General features: G+C 38.0%; 1 protein-coding gene across 2 annotated transcripts in view; it reads right to left on the bottom strand.

Annotated features, from left to right (window-relative positions):
- Positions 1–15351: 15351 nt before the first annotated feature.
- LOC145987919 (uncharacterized) overlaps positions 15352–20246 on the bottom strand; it is a 341487-nt gene continuing 336592 nt past the window's right edge. For both annotated transcript variants that reach the window (XM_083122736.1, XM_083122735.1), the window contains exon 4: positions 15352–17396. In XM_083122736.1, coding sequence (XP_082978862.1) covers positions 17133–17396 — 264 coding nt within the window. In that variant the 3' untranslated portion in view covers positions 15352–17132. The remainder of the gene's footprint in view (positions 17397–20246) is intronic.

A 20246-nucleotide genomic window follows, 5' to 3' on the forward strand; every position in this document is an offset into this window, starting at 1 on the left:
GCCAGAGCTTGATAAGGGCACTGATTCCACAGGAAAGAAAATATTTTGGGCATAACCACTCATGCACTGCTGACTGGACTTCGTCGTCATTCTGGAACCTCGATCCACTTAATGCATCTTTCAGTGGGCCAAAGGTGTGGAAATCGGAAAGTGTGAGATTGGATGAATATGGAGGGTGGAGTAAGCACTCAAACTTTAGGTCCTCGATGGTAGACAATGTGACATTGACAGTGTTGGTCTTGCATTGTCATGGAGCAAAAGCACACCAGTGGACACCAGACCACATTATCTCTGCAGAATTGCTGGTTTCAGTTATTCGCGCAAAAGCTTGGAGTAGGTGGTACTGATTACATTATGACATCTGGGCATGTAATGTTCAAGAATTGGCCCCTTGTGGTACCAAAACAAAGTTATCATGACCTTTCCGGCACTCCGTTGAGCACACACCTTCTTCGGTCTGGGAGTGTTACGTACCCAATAGGTACGTTGCTAAAAACCCCAGAGATGGCAGCACTAGGCATGTAAAAAGGAAGATCGCTGTATTATAGACAAATGATAGTGTAGTGTACTTAGGCATAAAAGTAAATTATAAAGATGAACAATAATAAAATACAATATAGAAAAAAAAGAAACAATATAAAGACGACCAAATTAATAAAGATAATGGCAAAATTACCAAAGTGCTCATATGCAAATGCAAAATATAAAGAAGTGAGAAGACTGATATAAATTTGTGTCTCCTAACAGATCTCTGATCTGTAGGCTTACTATGATCCCCTTGGTAAAATTTTTGATTACATCAGTGGCGGCACGTTCCGATTGCGACCCACAGCACTTTTTGGCTGCTCGTCACGATTGCTGCGCCGACTTGGGAGCGCTTTGTCAACCGCAGCACAAAGTTTACACTTGTGGTTGAGAATAGTATAGTTGGTGGCGCATTCTAATCAATGCCCCAAAGTGGGTTACTAGATTGGGCTTGATATTAGTATTGGGAAAAGAAAAGGCAAAACTTTCTGGGATTTAGTCGACCCGAAAAGGGCTATTAATGAAGCAAAAGATCTGTGATATAAGAAGATAAGTTTGAGTCCAGAAGGAAGTCCAAGTCCAGAAGCAAGTCCAAGCCTGGATCTAGAAGGAAGTCTGAGTCCCGAAGGAAGTCCAGATCCTAAAGGAAGTCCCAGCTCGAGTCCAGAAGGAAGTCCAAGTCAAGACCCAGATCCCGTAGGAAGCCCACACAAGTGAATGTGAATGTGATGACAAGCAAATACCAGATGAAATTTGCAACCTTCTACAAGCCTGCCTCACCCACAACTATTTCCAGTTCGAGGACAGTTTCTTCCACCAGACAGGAGGCCTAACGATGGGCAGCCCCCTTTCTGCACCCCTATCCAATATTGTACTGCATGTGGCTGAGAAGTCAATACTCACCCAACCAGAGTTTGCTCATATAAGATACAAAAGATATGCCGATGACACCATAGTCATTTACAAACAGGAAGAGGACCTAACCCATCTCCTAACTGCCCTCAACAACATACACCCTAACATAAACTTCACCGTTGAAAGGGAACAAAATGGCCACCTTAACTTTCTCGACCTCAGCATCCGACGACACCAAGACAAATTCATCACATCCGTATACAGAAAACCAGGTTCGGGCACCCAGTACATCCATGCAAAATCCAACCACCCACCAAAACAGAAAGCTGGAGTATGGATGAACTTTTACAGAAGAGCCTTCACACACAGCTGCACAGAAGACGACCTGCATGATGAAATAGCATGCATAACTGAAATAGGCCTAAACAACGGTTACACCGAGAGCCAACTATCCATGTGGTGCGCAAAAACAGAAGCCCGGCTCAGACACCCAAGAAACAGAGATAACCCGAACCAAAATCCTAAACCCAAATGGATCACCCTTCCATACCACCCCACCACATCTCGCAAATTTGCCAAAGGCCCTCAAACCTTTCAACATCCAAGTGGCACACAAACCCATATCCCAAATCGGAAGAGCACTACCCAACTTCAAGAGATACTACCTACCCAAACTTGCATCCCCCGGTGTCTACAAGACCACATGCTAATGCCACAACACCTACATTGGCAGAACCATCCACACTGTCCAAGAACGGATTAACGAACACGTAAAAGAAGCCAAAAATGACACACCAAAATCAGGCCTCTCCCAACACCTCCACTCCACTAACCACACCATCTCCTCCATATCCATACTTGACCCAACCGGCTCTGTCATAGAAAACACCATCAAAGAAACCCATGCTATCATCCAACAGAAACCAGCACAGAACCTGGACAATGGACAGGCACACCCAACTTGGCACCCTGTCCTGAAAAAGAAAAGATGCGGTGCACATACTCGACCCCTCTCCAGCCACGTGGGGAACAGGAACGGCACATTGCCGAGCAGCATGGCCCAGCCCCCCAACTGGCAACGCCACCTGACAACAGGAAGCAGACGACGCAAACCAAGATGCGCACGCAAGCGCCGCTGAATAGGAGAATCGCAACTGCCGTCACCCGGGAACAAACAATGCAGTGACACGGTACCATCTCCACTTCAAACGCCGTACCCTTTTTTGAATGAAGACAGTGGATCTTCGAAATTACTAGGATTTAACCATTAAATTGCAACGTGGAAGTGTGCAATTTTCTAAATTTCACTTAAGTAATTATAAACCGCATTTACCGCAACCATCATGTAGAACTATAGCAATTGAAATTTCTGTAAAAGTCCAATTACTTCTATATGAATATATTCTCATGTGTTCTCAACTATAATCATCATGTACAAAGAAAGATATAATATAATCGATTAACTGTCTCCATTGGTAGGCTTACTGTATGATTTCATTTCCAACAAGAACCCTACCCTGTAGATACTAGCCGTGGCATAAATATAAAGAACTGCACCCAAGGGAGGTAGCAGGAGACGAAGGATGTTGCCATTCCATTGTTGTCCTCTTATGTTCTGGTTCATAAAAATGAACCCAACTTTCATCTCCAGCAATAATACAATGAAGAAATTCTTCATAATGGCGCTAAAGCTCCCTGCACACATCAACACATCTCTTCATTTCTGGTGTCAAGCATTTCTGAACCCACCTCGCACACACTTTCCTGAACCTCAGTATGTCATGACTGATATGGTGGGCTGATCCTACACCTATTAGTATGCAGTAAAAAGGGATAAGGAATTTTTGGTCCGATTGTATTTCACAATTTGTGCTTGTAATAAAACTATCACTGTTACAAATCTCAACGGGGATTTTTTTGCGTTTGCCTAATAACAATAATAAATTATCATGTGTGTTTGATATGAAGGTGCTTGAGTATGAAGGTTTACAATTTTCTATTGGATTACGTGTAAGAAACAGAACAAGTCTTGGGGAAGGGGGCAATTATTTCTATATTTGCGGACCTGTGAAGGTTGTGACTAGACGACCACAACTGGATCAGATATCCAATAATACAGAAAGGAGAGAGAGAGCTGTATTTTAGAGGATTGGTTTCTTATATAAAAGATCCACGGTAATTATGAGTAGTCGACATTGCGGGCTTAAACTATTAGTAGTTAAAGAAATGGGGAGGGGAGGGGAGCAGGTTTTGAGTAGGATTTTTTTTAAATCTTAAGATTTCAACATGTTTTCCTCTGAATGTCCAATGTTCATATGAGGTGGTCGTTAATGGTAACTGTTTTGGAAACTTTAATATATATAATTGTTCTTAAACTTTTTTGTTGAAACCTAACGACCACATCACAGTTTGAATCCTGGCCTGGGCATGGATGTTTGTGAGCATCCATTCATCAATTTCATCCCCTCCCCTTTTCTTTAACTACTAATAGTTTAAGCCCACAATGTCGACTACTCATAATTACCGTGGATCTTTTATATAAGAAACCAATCCTCTAAAATACAGCTCTCTCTCTCCTTTCTGTATTATTGGATATCTGATCCAGTTGTGGTCGTCTAGTCACAACCTTCACAGGTCCGCAAATATAGAAATAATTGCCCCCTTCCCCAAGACTTGTTCTATTTCTTACACGTAATCCAATAGAAAATTGTAAACCTTCATACTCAAGCACCTTCATATCAAACACACATGATAATTTATCATTGTTATTAAGCAAATGCAAAAAAAAATCCCCGTTGAGATTTGTAACAGTGATAGTTTTATTACAAGCACAAATTGTGAAATACAATCGGACCGAAAATTCCTTATCCCTTTTTACTGCATACATAAAACTAACTAACTAACTAACTCCCTAGCCTTCTTAAACCCGAAGGTTCAAGGCTGCAGCAACACAGGCCTTCCATCTGCCCCTATCTTGAGCAAGTTCTATATACTCTTTTCCATCCCTACCGATTTACCTTAGGTCCATCTCAACGTTGTCCCTCCAACTTCGTCTTGGCCTTCCTACAGGTCTCTTACCGTCAGGTTTCCCAACAAGAATCCTGTAAACTCCTCTTTCCTCTTCCATTCGTGGCACATGGCCTGCCCACCTAAGTCATCTTGATTTAATTATTCTAATAATATCTGGACATGAATACAAATTATGTAGTTCTAAATTATGTAACCTTCTCCACTCACCTGTCTCCTCATCCCTTTTAGGTCCAAACATTTTCCTAAGGATCTTATTTTCAAATACTCTCAATTGATGTTCCTCTTTCAATGTAAGGGACTAAGTTTCACACCCATATAATACTACACGCAAAATTACTGTTTTCTATATTTTAACTTTTAGTTTCTTAGATATTAAACGAGAAGACAAAAGTTTATGAAGAGAGAAGTAACATGCATTTCCTGAATTAAGCCTACTTTTTATTTCCTCTTTAATATAATTTTCATTTGTTAATATTACTCCTAAGTATTTGAATTTGGAAACTGGTTCAAACGAGTTGTTATCAATAATTAGATTTTGATTATTACCTAACACTTGGTTTCGGCCTGTAAGCATATATTTAGCTTTCTCTTTGTTAACTTCCAAACCTATCTCTTTAGCAGTTTTGAAAAATATTTTAGCATTATTCTTAATTGTATTCACATCATCCCCCAGTAAGTCTACATCATCTGCATATGCTAACAACTGAGTAACACCATTTAATTTTAGTCCTTCTTTAGTTTCTTTTACCTTCCTAACAGCATATTCTAAGGCAAAATTAAAGAGCAATGGAGATAATGCATCTCCTTGTTTTAACCCATCATGAATTGTAAATTTCTCAGACATATTAATACCCACACGAATTTTACTTTCGGTTTCACTGGTGCATATTTTTATCATACTAACAAGCTTCTTAGGTATCCCAAACTCTACTAATATATTATATAATTTATCTCTTTTGACCGAATCATATGCTTTTTTGAAATCAATAAATAGCTGATGGACATTTTGATTATATTCCCACTTTTTTTCAAGTGTCTGTCTGATGTGAAAAATCTGATCTGTAGTTGATCTGTTACGTTTAAATCCACATTGATAATCACCTATAATTTCATTAGCATATGGGGTTAGTCTTGTTAAAAGAATGTTAGATAATATTTTATATGTTGTTGAGAGTAGAGAAATTCCACGATAATTATTGCAGTTCATTTTATCACCTTTTTTAAACACAGGAACAATTATGGATTCTTTCCACTGTTGAGGGATTTCTTCTTTATTCCATATTAAACAAATTAATTTATGAATTTGACATATTAAGAAATTTCCACCATATTTAATTAACTCAGCTGGTATTAAATCAATGCCGGGTGCTTTGTTATTCTTTAGCCTTTTAATAGCATCTTTAACTTCAGTCAAGTTAGGTTCTGGAACTAAAGGTTCTGCTGTGTGTACTTCATTTACTTCTGATTTATCTCCTACATGGACATTTAAAAGGTCATTAAAGTAGTTCTTCCATCTATTTAGAATATCGCTTGGGTCAGCTAGAAAATCACCGTCTTTATCTTTTATCAAGTTTACTTTAGGTTGCCAACCCTTTCTAAACTCATTTACACCTTTATATAAATCTCTGATATTTTGAAAAATTTTGTTTGTTTCAATTTCGTTAATTTTGCTTTTCAAGTAATCTCTTTTTTTACTTCTAAACGTGTGGTTAACTTCTCGCTTTATTCTATTATAATTGTTTAGATTTGTATCATCAGAGTTATTTAACCACCTAAGTCTAGCCTGATTTCTTATTTCTATTAGATTTTGACATTCATTATCAAACCATGGCTTACTTTTTCTTGGTTTATGGTATCCTATACTTTCTTTAGCTGCTGATTCTATTGCATTACGTATGTGCTCCCAATTCTTATTTACATCTGTTTCATTTATATTTTCATCATCATTTAAATCCTGCAAAACATCAAATCTATTTGACAGTTTAATTTGGTAATCTTTCTTAATTCTTTCATCAGTAAACTTTCCTGTATCAAATTTTAGAACTTTTAGATTTTGTTGCTTATGATTTATCACTGAGAGTCTTTCTCTTAATTTAGCAATTACTAAATAATGGTCACTGGCACAGTCAGCACCTCTATATGTACGAACGTCAATTATACTAGTATGCCTTCTCTTATCAATGAGAATATGATCTATCTGATTATGAGTTTTAATATCTGGAGAAGACCAGGTATATTTATGGATATCTTTATGTTTAAAAGTGGTACTTTTCACAATTAAATTCTTTGAGGTTGCAAAAGTAATCAATCTTATACCATTATCATTACTTAATTCATGAAGACTTTCTTTACCAATCGTGGGTTTAAATGTCTCTTCTTTGCCAATCTGTGCATTACAGTCACCTAACAGAATTTTCATATCATACTGAGAAAATTTATCAAAGACCTGTTCTAACTCTGTATAAAAATCATCTTTAGTATTATCATCTTTATCTTCCGTTGGTGCATGTATGTTTATTAAAATAATTTTACACCACCTACCCTGTAAAACTGCATATGATATCCTATCATTAATAAATTCTACTGTTGTAAGAGCCGAGATAATTCTATTATTTATGAAAAAGCCTGTTCCAAAATTATGATTTTCAGTACCACCAAAGAAAAAAGTATAATTTTTAGTTTTACAATTCCCTTCTCCTGGCCACCTAACTTCCTGGACAGCTACTACATCTAATTTATACTTAACTATCTCATTAACTGTACACTGAAATGCCCCAGGCCGGTAAAAGCTCAGAACATTCCAGGTGCCTAATTTAATATCCTTATTCCTAATGTAGATCTTATCCTTAGTCCAGGGACCTCCCAAAGTAGTCCCCACCCGGAGATCCGAACGGGGGACTATTTTACCTCCGGAATATTTTACCTTGGGGACATCCATGGCCTTATATTGCTGTTTCTTGACATTGTTTTTTTTACAGTGTAGAGTTGTCAGCTCTACGCCTAACCCCCAATATGAATGGAGGAACTACTACACAAGACGAACACAAACACATTAGACAGCACAACTACTACACAAGACACACACAAACACATCACAACTATAACACAATATAAACACAAACACACCACAACTACTACACAATATAAACATTAACAAACTACACACCACAACTACTAAAAAAGACAAACACAAACAAATTAGACAGCAAAAAAAAAAAAAAATTCTTGATGGTCAAGATATTTGTTAATTGTTGGCCCAAATTAGTTTTTGTTAAGGGACTTACGAGAAGACAAGATGCGGTCCCCAACTCGGATGTATCACCCTGCGATGTGGGGTTAGACCATCTGTGAGACACACACCAATCCAGCTCTAGGCTGGCTTGTGTATGGCATGCTTCCTGGCTGTTTAACAATGTGAAAGAACACCACCTATGTGTACGGCATCTACCTATGCGACACCTAACTGAACAATCTCATTGAAGAGGTGAAAAGGAAGGAAGGGGGTAATGAAATGTTTTTAGCGTGGACTCTTTTTAATTCGGACTCCAAGGGGACACGAAATAATTCGAACTGTACAAAATTCGAATTAACAAAAACATGCATCATTAAATATGATTTCAAGGGGTATAACCTTCTGTGGCCGCGGTGGCTCAGTCGGTAACGCGTCTGACTACCATACTCAAGTCCCGGGTTCGATCCCCGGCCGGTTCAAATCCGGGAACTTTTCTAACGGTGAAAGCGGCCCCGGCGCCTACCCAGCGTCGAATAACATGGGTACCTGGGGGAAACCCTGGGGGGTAAAGGCGGTCAGAGGCGTGATGCTGATCACATCACCCCCACTCACGACCGGATCAAGAAAGTGTGGGGCGTTACCCCCACACCCCCTATACGCCTTCATGGCGTGGTGCTATGCACAGGGGAACACTTTACCTTTTTTTTTTTTACCTTTATAACCTTCTGTTAGAATTACCGAATGATTCGAATAATCCAAGTGCGAATTAGATAGAACAATTATTATTATTAATTATTAACAACAATTATTGCTGTTAACACATGTATTTAACAGAAATGATTGTTGCAAGTCTTTTTTCATGAAAATGGTGGGAAAAAGGTGACTTCTTCTTTGTGTCTTTTTCCAAGGGAAAAACTTTGCTGACATACATTGATGGGAAAATCTCGTAACTCTCATTTTACAATCTTTATATTTTTACCCTCAAAATATGAAATCCCTTTCCACACATATTTGCAAATTTATGTTCAGTTTAAAATCACAAATGCAGTAAACACATGGTGCCGATAAATACAACTCTAAAATATTGAATCAGTCTGACACATGCACTTTTATTCATTTACAAAAAGGATGGCCTGGATGATCGGAAACATTTAGTTATCGATGAACACGAAACATTCTTGTTAGATGCATATTTAATTGTAGTCCGAAATCAACATGACATGGAATATTTTAAAGAACAACTAACAATTGATTTTAAAATATAATTAAACTTACGTAAGGTAAACCAAGCCTTACCAGAACAAACTAGAAAATCAAATTAAGCACCAATTAATATTCCATGTAAGTTAAACGGCGAGTCAAAATGGTACAGTCAAATTCAATGCATCTCGAATGTTTCCTATCACCTGCTAACGGTTGTAACTACCTGGAGGAAAAAAACTTCCTTACCTTTTGTTATCGGAAATACCACTGAAACTGTGTGTCTAACCAGGCTCGCTTGCTACGGGAGCAAGGGGGCATGACTCCTCAGCAACGATACATGCTTCTCCCGCTAGGGGATACCACGTTGGCAGATTGCAACTTCCGAGCGTCACGAATTATACAATGTAAATAATCTCGCTGACGCAAGAACCTCCTCGTAATTTATGGAAGAGGAGGGTGTGGTGGAGCTTTAAAAAATAGTAACAAAGAGCAAACACCACAAAACCCAGGACCCCTGGCATCGTATTGCGATGTGCTAACCACTCTGCCCTTGGCCTGCACTGTCGAAAAATTTCTTTGAAAGGGTCCACATAATAATTAAAATGGGATACTCAGAATGCAGCACAAACATAAAAAAATATAACTAAATATCTGGCATAACTGAACCTAAAAGTTATAACTGAAATGGTGCATAGATCTTGATGTCAACCCCAGGTCTCCACATACATAAATCCTGGCCTGGGTATGATTAACCAAATTGAGGTACCAGAGTGCTCCCCACCCAATTGATATTCATTGCAAGATTGCAACACCATGAACTACACTGCACTACATGAATGTTCTTGTGTAACTGAACATTCTTTCTTTATCTTTGTTTTAGGCTCAACTGTGTTGTTCTGTTGCACTTCTAAGCCACATAATATAAAGTTGCATGCTTGAAGGACTAAATATGTAACAAGAAAAATATCAAAGCAGAGATAGTCAGAGCACACAGCAGATTCAAATGTTATATAGAAGTGGATTAGTGAGGAAGGGGAGGAAATGTAGGTATGAGTTAGTGAACATGAAAGTGACCAAGTGAGCGAAAGTGAAATGACACTGCTTCGCTGTTATGTATTTAGTAGGGATGGGACCGATTAATCGGTACTATATCGGTATCGGCCAATATAGGCATTTCGATGTATTAGTTTATCGGTAAAATTACCCATTATTTTGCCGATCCGATATATCGATAAATACCTGATCATTTAGTGCAAAATTCTGCCATTTTGTTTTTATGGATAATCTCCATGCCCTACTTTCTAAAAAAGTAAATGTCTAAATATGCAATTTCCTTTTCACTGCAGTCATCTTGCAACACACATTTATTAAGGAGGTTAATGAACCTTCAGGTTCTTCAAGGACCATTTCTAATTTTATATCGGATCGGTAGATTATCGGTATCAGTAAATTTTATATCGGTACTTTATTGGTACGGCCCATCCTTAGTATTTAGACATGTTGCATCCCAAGCATGCAACTGGCATTTACTTCATAATATTATGTCACTTACTAAGTGCAGCAGAAATTTACAGCTGATCTTAGATAAAAGACAAAGGAAGAACATTCAGCATGCATGTGCAGTATATTTCACAATGTATTTCACTGATTGGTTGATTGAGTTGGTGTTTTAAGTCCACTTTGTGTACAGAAAGGCTAATTGGGACTGGACCTACAGTTTAAAGTGGGATCCGAACCACTATGTGCCTCCGCCAGGTATTGAATCCGGGACCCCTTTGTTACAAGGTGACAAAGTCCATGTATTTTATACCTTAAAAATAGTTAAATGGTTGTGGGACAGGTGCAACCGACGTGCCTGTTACAGAAAATGCCATGCCTATACTGAACGCAACTCCAACTGGCAGCTGACCTTGAAGGCTATTTCTGGCACTTTCTGTCCCCCAGTGTGCACTGATGGGTGTCAACAAACTCAGTTGCGAAGTAAAAGCTGAAGGCATCACATCGCTCTCCCGAAGCAAGGTTGCCAAGCGTACTTCTGTTTTTGACAGTTGTCTGCATTTACGTTTTGTAATGTGTTTGCATGTTTTGTGTACTGTTTTTTTGCATGTTTGGTGTACTGTCCTTACATGTTTGGTGTACTGTTTTTACATGTTTAGTGTACTGTTTTTACATGTTTTGTGTACTGTTTTTGCATGTTTTGTGTACTGTTTTTGCATGTTTTGAGTACTGTTTTTGTGTGTTTTGGGTAGTATTTTTGCGTGATTTGTGTGTTGTGTACAGTACTTGTATTCTACTAGAAGGAAGTACAACGAGCGAACCTGAGAAGAAATTTAACCTCATACGTAAACAAGGTCGTGGGATAATATACAGTGTGTTGCAGCATTTTAAGAGAGAAGCTGAGGTGGGGGAAGGGGGGCATGTTAAACGTTTCTAATGTGCAAGACTGAACAGCGGAAGCTTGTGGCGTAAGCAAACGCTCTGTTCAACGTATATGTGGTAAAGCAAGGAACTCGGAAGTGACATCTGGGAAGGTCTCCTTTATGTTCCCCAAAATAACATCAAAAGAGACTCACCTGCAACTGGCATGGACGATTTCGACAAAAATGTCATTAGACACAGAATATTCGCTTACTACAAAAAAGGGGAATATCCGATTGTGGAGAAACTTCTGAATGACATGAAAGAAGTTCTGGGAAAACCTCATCATTCAGGAAGATATAAAACTCCATGGGATTTCAATACAGAAAGGCAAACGATGGCTGGAAACTTCTTCTAGAAAGACCTGACATTGTCGCTGCTCGCAATTCATTCTTGAGAAAAATCTCTGAATTCAGAAAAGAAATTTGTCAGATATTTTATCTGGACGAAACGTGGCTAAACCAAAACCACGCATTGACGAGAACTTGGCAAGATAATGATGGAAGCGGCGGTCTGATTTGATTGACTGATTGATTTGTTGTTTTTTAAGTCCACTATATGCACAGAAAGGCTAATCGGAACTGGACCTACAGTTTAAAGTGGGATCCAAACCACTATACCACAGGATATCGAACCCGGGACATACCCAAACCACTATACCACAGGGTATCGAACCCAGGACACCTTGATTACAAGGCAACGATGCTACCACTGTGCCATCAGGGAGGTACAGAAGCGGCGGTCTGAAAGTACCTATTGGAAAGGGCAGCAGGTTGATTGTTTTCCACGTTGGATCGGCTCAAACTGGTTTTGTAAATTGGTCTTCCATTCAAAATCAAAGTCCGGTGATTATCATCAAGAAATGAATGCATATGTGTTCAAAACATGGTTCATAAAGTTTCTTGATGAACTTCATAACTTGGAAATTAAAAATGCCGTGATTGTCATGGACGATGCAAGCTAAAATTCTGTTGTGTTAAATAAACCCCCAACTTCCAGCAGCAGGAAACATGACATAATCTCAACTGGCTTCAATGTAATAGTGTACCACACGATCCCACTCAAACACGTGCAGAATTGTTAAAATTGGTGCAGGTATGAAAGCCCCAAAACAAACAATCCGAACTTGACGAAATTGCACGTGCTCGTCAACATATTGTGCTTCGTCTTCGAGCCTATCACTGCCATCACAATCCAATTGAACTGGTATGGGCGCAGGTGAAGTGGGAAGTTGCTGAAAAAACAACACATTTAGGCTGAACGATGTTGAAGTTCTAACGAACAATGCGCTGGACAACGTAACACAGGAAAGTTGGGAAGCTTACGTTTGCCACGTGGAAAAACTACAGCAGGATGAATTTGAAAAAGAAATTGCAAGCATTACCATTATGGAGAAAATAATTATCAACTTGGCAGAAGATAGTGACATGGCGAACGAATTAGATGTGGATTCTGAGGACGATGATTCCAATGATGAACTTAATTCTCCTCTGAGCTGCTGATTGTAAGTGTTTATAGTTTAATATTATTTCACTTGATTTCTCTACGTAATCTGTCATTGTACAACCAACTGCAAAAGAAAAAGTAGGCGAATTGTTCATCACCATTTCCATTCTGCCTATTTTCCGCAATGTGATGGCATGAATTGAAATAAAAAAACGTCAGTAAGCTGAGGACAACATCTGCTTCACATCAACAGAATAATACTCCTTCAAACAACGAAGGGTATAGATTAAAAAAATATGAAAAGTGATGGACAATTTGTGTACCATTATCTTTGCGGCTGGTTGTACACCTTATATTTAGTAATGAAGCCAGGAAACTATGGCTGCGAGCAGGGGAAATATCCGAAGCGGTGTTGGTGGAGGATGGGGGGAAGGAGCATTTAATGTGGCTCCAAACATCAAGTCGAAAATACATATTAATAATAATAATACACAATTAAATTTGCCAGCACTCATGTACATATGGTATTTTTCAATTGAAAGTGAAATACAATGATGTAATAAGGCTACCAGATGTTTATGTCATAAATTTAGTCAAAATAATCATAAATTTGGCCCTTGTAAATATATATGAGGGGGTGTTGAGGAAATTTGGGGGTTGATAAATCTCTGGATACAGTTATGAGACAATGTATCTATCCCCAGGAAATTTGCCTTGCTTGACAGTAAAAAATAACGTTTTGCTCATTTTCCACCAATTACAAAATTGTCACAATGCCACAACTAAACACAACTCAAGGAGCCTCTTCCCGGTGGCGTAATGGTAATATCATTGCTTTGTAATCAAAAGGTACCGGGTACGATACCTGGTGATGGCACAAGTGGTTCGGGTCCCACTTTAAACTGTAAATCTAGTCCCATTTATCCTTCTTGTGCATAAAGTTGACTTAAAACAAAACAACAACAACAACAACACCAGCAGCAGCAGCAGCAGCCGCCGCCGCCACCACAACCACAACCACCACCACCATCACCACCACCACCACCCACACACACACCTATATGCATAAAAATTCTAAAATTTACTTGAGATTTACAGTTTAAAACTCCCCGATTTATTACACAAGGTCCTCCTTTACACAGGCATGACTGGGGGGATCTGTGTCTGTGCAAAGGGGTGTCGGTCCGACAAGGGTGCTCCCGCCTGCATACAGACCTGTGGGTGGTCCTTCCGGAAACTTCATTGTGCAGAACCACATGTGCAGATGTACCATCAACCCCCGCCGATTTCTGGTGCTGACAAATCGTTGCCCGAAAAGACTCTCTCGCTTTAAGGTACGTTTGGCAACATGTGGTGAACCCAACGCTCATTTGTGGTGGACCCGCGAACAATGTTTGGTACCTTGCGACTCGAAAGTGTTCGATTTCAGTTGAAGAAAATTCAACTGATCGCTGATTCACTGTTTCCCAGCTGCCAGTTGGAGTTGCATTTACTCTAATGCAGAGTTAAAGTAATTTACTAACAACCTCAATAAGAACCTCCTCTTCACCTTCACCTTGCAGCTACACACATAATTTCAACCTTTTTAATCATGTTACTTTGGAATACTAGGAAAAACATGTGTAATTTTACGTGTCCCTTTCTTTATTTCATCACAATTTTTACATACATATCAACTTCAAATAATAATGTAGTATGCAAATCAAAATTTTGTTCTCAGTGGTGCATTCTCCCACGTTACTGGTTTATATACCGGTATATAAAAATTGTCGGAAAACTTGAAGTTGTTGGACGTCTGTTTTTGCACAACTTTCATGCCTCCATTGGTGTTTTATTTAATATTATATCTAATTAATATAATAAATATATAGAATAAATAAGAATTACTGTGTTAAAGCAGGTCAAATTTTCAGAATACGCCACTGTTTGTTCTAATTAATAAGAAGCAATCGTAATAATCCCCATATTACCGAAGTGAATACTAAATTTTAACCCATTAACTGTGGCGGAGCTATATATAGACTCTCTAAAATTGGGTCTATTTTGCAGAGCATCTATATATAAACTGTATTTCAAAATTAACGGTTCTTATAATGCAGCAAGTTACTTTTATAGACAACCCTTTTTCATGCAATCAATAGTCTATGTGGGCTACTGGCTATCAAAAAATCCATTGTTAATGCTCCGTCAGTTCCTGAAAAATATTATTTTGCAATATGGAATTAAAGCCGTGGTGGTCTAGTTTGGTAGGGTGTCTGACTGCCATGCCGGAGACCTGGGTTTGATTTGTGGGGTGGGTGTTCTGAGGTCGGAATTTTACAGGCTTACTCCATGCATAAAGCGGCTCTGGGGCTCACCCTCAATGTGTACATGGGGGCAAACATGGAGAGGGTAAAGGTGGCTGGAGTGTGGTGCTGATCACATCAATTCCTACCCCCCACATCCCCTAAATGTCCCTTCAAGGCATGGTGTTGTATGCAGGGGGAACCTTACCTCATATGAAATGATTATTTGCAGCAGTCTCTATATAGATTGTTTTCGTTAGCTTCATTTTGCGGCAAGACTTTTTAGTTAGTTTTTGCATTATTTATGATGACACAAATTTGTGGTTGCATCTATATATAGATGATTTTTTTTTTTTTTTTTTTTGTCGTACTTACCATCAACATCGCCACAGGGAAGCCTAAAGAATTATTCAGTTGATATGAGTGGTTAATTGTAAACATGTCTCTCAATCTCCATTTTCCTGGTTGACAGATGACCTGCTACAACTCATTCCTGCTTAAGATCATGCCTAGGGTAAATATCAGAGGGGTGTAAAGCACGGCAGGTGAGCAACTAGAAGTTTTGAAAGTTTCAGGAACAAGAAGTCACAAAAGCAAAGTTTTGATTCATGAATGAGCTTGTAAATTATGAGAAAAAGTAAGAAGGTATTTGGAAAAAAAACAACTTCCCCCATTCGACCAGAACATGTCCAGGCAGATCTCAATAAAATAAAATCCATGGCTGTGGGAATAGACAAAATCTCATGTTTAATGAGTCCCACTCTTTCCCATAACAAATATTTTTAACTTTTTTTTATCCATAGGCAGGAGACACATTAATTGGTATCAGTTTATAGGTAAAATCGTTGATCAATCTGACACTTCTATAAATAGCCCATAGTCAAATGCACAAGTTTGATATTGCTTTATGTTTCCAGGTTTTGAAAAATTCATACTTTTCTAAGGCAAGATTCATTGTACACATCTGATTACATACATTAATTAAGAAGGAAAATGAACTATTTAGGTGAATCAAATATCAGATCTGCACATCAGTTTTATCTGAATTGATAAATTTTATACAGTATTTTACCTAACTTCTATTTGATCCATCCCTGATATATGTTAGTTACTTGCACATGATAGTAGAATATTTTTAATGTGAGCATGCTTCATTGTGAATAATGTTTATATACACCAAAAGAAAGTACATAATGATGCAATTTGGAACTTACTTGCAATGTTTAAAGAAAAAAAACTCATCTTCTCCTTTTCAAAGCTCTTATTGCATGGTGGCTGGTCACCATGAAACTGTTACATATACTTTTCACACATTATACTTTTACAACCAATCAACACTTTAGATCTATATTCAAAATTTTTAATAGTGAACAGCAGCTATGCACACAAGTGCTTTGAAAAAGAAAACGTGATTTTTTTAAGCAAAGTAAACTACCCACTAGGACAGTTCCATATTGTATGTCCCATTATTTGCTCATTTGGTTTATTAATATATGATGATTTGTCAATAAAGAATGAAATACAAGAGAAAATTGCTGATTCATACTGTAATAATGCTCTAGTGATACACAAAAGGAGAAATCTTTACTGTGTCCACATTGTTACATCCACTTTTGAAGTTTTCTTTTATTTCATTTCACTGACATGTTAAGTTTATATTTTGAAACAACGATACCTATTTGTTTTGTACCCATATTCAAATACAGCATAAACTCTTTTAATTCACAAACATTATTTTCAAATATTATGCATAATAAATAAAAATATACATTATTAAACGATATATATTTTTTGCCAATAAGGAGAACATGCATTTTACTGTGCACTGTAGCAGTTAAAAATAATGGAACTGCTGTGAGGACAATACAGCCAACAAAAATCATTAATGTAATGCGTTTTAAATAGTTTAAGACACAGCCAAATATGCAAAACATCCAAAAACTATGCCAAAACTATGCATAAAGACTTCTTATAAAAACATAATATGAATCAATATTTATTTGGACTGAGTTAAGATTACTTTGCCTCGCCTTTTGCATGAAAAAGCTGCTTGCTTCATGGAAAATTCTGATGCCCGACTAGCATGACCAACACAGCGGATTGACACGGGGATATTAACAACTCCCCTTTTTCTAGGATCACCTGTCAGAACCCTCAGAATGTCCCCCTGCACTGTTCTTTTGCTTGCTGCGTATTTTTTGCACCAGTTGGGTCTTCCACTCATCTTCAGGAACAGCCGATGCCCAGGAAGGAATTGAAGATGGGGGAAGAGAAAATCCCTCCATGGCAGCCATCACCTTCTCGGCATGCTCTGGGTCCATTGCGTCTCCTTCTCCTGGCTTGCTCTCCTTCCACACTGTAGCCACCACTCGGCTCTCTTCCCTCTCAAAACTTGTCAAAGCCTGAAAAGCATGAATCAAACATTTACAGAAAATGGCTTTTGTGCCAAAATTATATATACAGGGTGACTGGTAATTAGATGTATTCCCTGAAAGGGGTTAAAGTAGAGACAATTTGCAATAAATTTGACCATATGATACCCTGTCCGAAAATTAGTAGTTTTCGAGATAATCGAATTTCAATTGTTTTCTTAAAACATGACAATTTTCCACATAAAAAGATGAATGGAGAAAAAACTGCTCATTGTATGGAACTTATTTCAGCGTTTTCTGATAGCTAACAAATAAGTGGTTTGTTGAAAAAAAAAAGTTTTTCCCAAATAACAATCACATGTAAGTAACGGGTGGGTCTAAACTTACAAGTGATGATAAAAAAATGCACTCTCAGTTTACTTGGCAACGTATTAATAACAAAAATGGTATGACATGAAGCGTACAAATTACTTAAATTACTTCCTTGTGACATCTGCTATCCAACAAGGTACAAATGTTGCTAACATTCACATTTGTGTACAAGAAATAATACTTCATTCATCTTCATGTGAATGGAATCAACGAACAATACAATTAAAGAACATTAAACGTCTTGCTCAAAGTGGGCACCTCCGTTACGAATGCAGGCACGCAGGTTTTTACGGACATTTGGTCTCTTAACTCGTGATGTGATGGTGTTCTTGATGTGTTGACCAGCTGTTAAGATCCTCTCCCTGAGCTCTTCTTGCGAGTTTAACGGCATCTTGTCATGTGGCTCCAAATGTAAAAGTCGCAAGGCTTCAAATCGTGGGATCGAGCCGGCCAGGGAATCGGGCCGCCTCGGCCAATCCATTTCTTTTGGTAATTTTCATCCAGCCACTGTCGCACGCCCAGGTAGAAGTATGGATGGGCGTAATCAACAATCATTTGATTCAGCCATTTTTCCTGCCCCAAATCTTAAATGGCATCACTTATGAACATTTTTTGAGGAACGGGATGGCAATGTTGTTGGAGGATGTGCCTCTAGCTACAAGACGTGACATGATTTATCAGCATGATGACTGCCCAGCTCGATCCCCCGATCGATTTGACGCCTTGCGACTTTTACATTTGGAGCCACATGACAAGATGCCGTTAAACTCGCAAGAAGAGCTCAGGGAGAGGATCTTAACGGCTGGTCAACACATCAAGGACACCATCACATCACGAGTTAAGAGACCAAATGTCCGTAAAAACCTGTGTGCCTGCATTCGTAACGGAGGTGCCCACTTTGAGCAAGACGTTTAATGTTCTTTAATTGTATTGTTCATTGATTCCATTCACATGAAGATGAATGAAGTATTATTTCTTGTACACAAATGTGAATGTTAGCAACATTTGTACCTTGTTGGATAGCAGATGTCACAAGGAAGTAATTTAAGTAATTTGTACGCTTCATGTCATACCATTTTTGTTATTAATACGTTGCCAAGTAAACTAAGAGTGCATTTTTTTATCATCACTTGTAAGTTTAGACCCACCCGTTACTTACATGTGATTGTTATTTGGGAAAAACTTTTTTTTTCAACAAACCACTTATTTGTTAGCTATCAGAAAACGCTGAAATAAGTTCCATACAATGAGCAGTTTTTTCTCCATTCATCTTTTTATGTGGAAAATTGTCATGTTTTAAGAAAACAATTGAAATTCGATTATCTCGAAAACTACTAATTTTCGGACGGGGTATCATATGGTCAAATTTATTGCAAATTGTCTCTACTTTAACCCCTTTCAGGGAATACATCTAATTACCAATCACCCTGTATATATATATATATATATATATATATATATATATATATATATATATATATATATATATATATATATATATATATATATGTGTGTGTGTGTGTGTGTGTGTGTGTGTGTGTGTGTTTCCCCAGAAAAAATATTAACTACCACATGCTATAACCACACAACGAAATCATAATTTTACCCTGAAATGGCACTTCTGAAAGAATTCTTAGTTCCACCTGGCTGCCCTGGTTTTTACTTGACTGTGTTCCATTGCAACTGTACTGCTACTGTGCAACAAGTCTTTGCTTAACATAAAGAGTATAGGTGTCACTATGGCAGTAGCGTACGCAGGATTTCATCAAGGGGGGGGGGGGGGGGGGGTTATTTCGAAAACTTTCTACTAATTCATATTACCATTGTTTTATTATACTTTAATTAATTAATAATAATAATTAATTAATAATACTTACAATCAATTAATTAGTTTAAGTACTACTAATAATACTACTAATGCAGCTGCTGTTACTACTTTTATCACTACTATTATTAAGTAGTAGAGATCTTCATAAATATATTTATGAAAGCAATAGAACAAAATTACATTTTTTTTGTTTCTTTGTTACGAAATAATTGTCTAGTCAACTGTTATTTGTATATGATAGGTGAGACATTCTAAGTGTGAAGAAAATCCATAAAAACAAGCAAATATATTAAATTTATTGAAATAATCAAAATATGAAACTCATTCAAGGTCTAGTCTGACAATCTCGTTGGAGATCCGGGTTCGATTCCAGGAATTGGGTGGAATTTATCCAGCCTTGTCTCCGCACCCAGCCTCATATCAATGGGTACCTGAGAGCAACCCTTAGGGATAAAACTGCCGGAGCATGGTGCTGATCACATCACCTGCAAAATGGCCGAGATCGAGAATGTGTGGAGCCCAGCACACCACTACATGTGCCTTCATGGCACGGTGCTATATGCACGGGGAAATTTACAATACTTTTACCTATGTAACTCACCCAGGATGATGATGAGGCGCGAGAATACATTTTGCCAAATTCCACTGGGTCTATGTTTTCGTTCAAAAGTAAGTTTATA

The sequence above is a fragment of the Lepisma saccharinum genome, chromosome 5, assembly GCF_977018435.1.
Source record: "Lepisma saccharinum chromosome 5, izLepSacc3.1, whole genome shotgun sequence".
In the NCBI taxonomy this organism is placed as follows: domain Eukaryota; kingdom Metazoa; phylum Arthropoda; class Insecta; order Zygentoma; family Lepismatidae; genus Lepisma; species Lepisma saccharinum.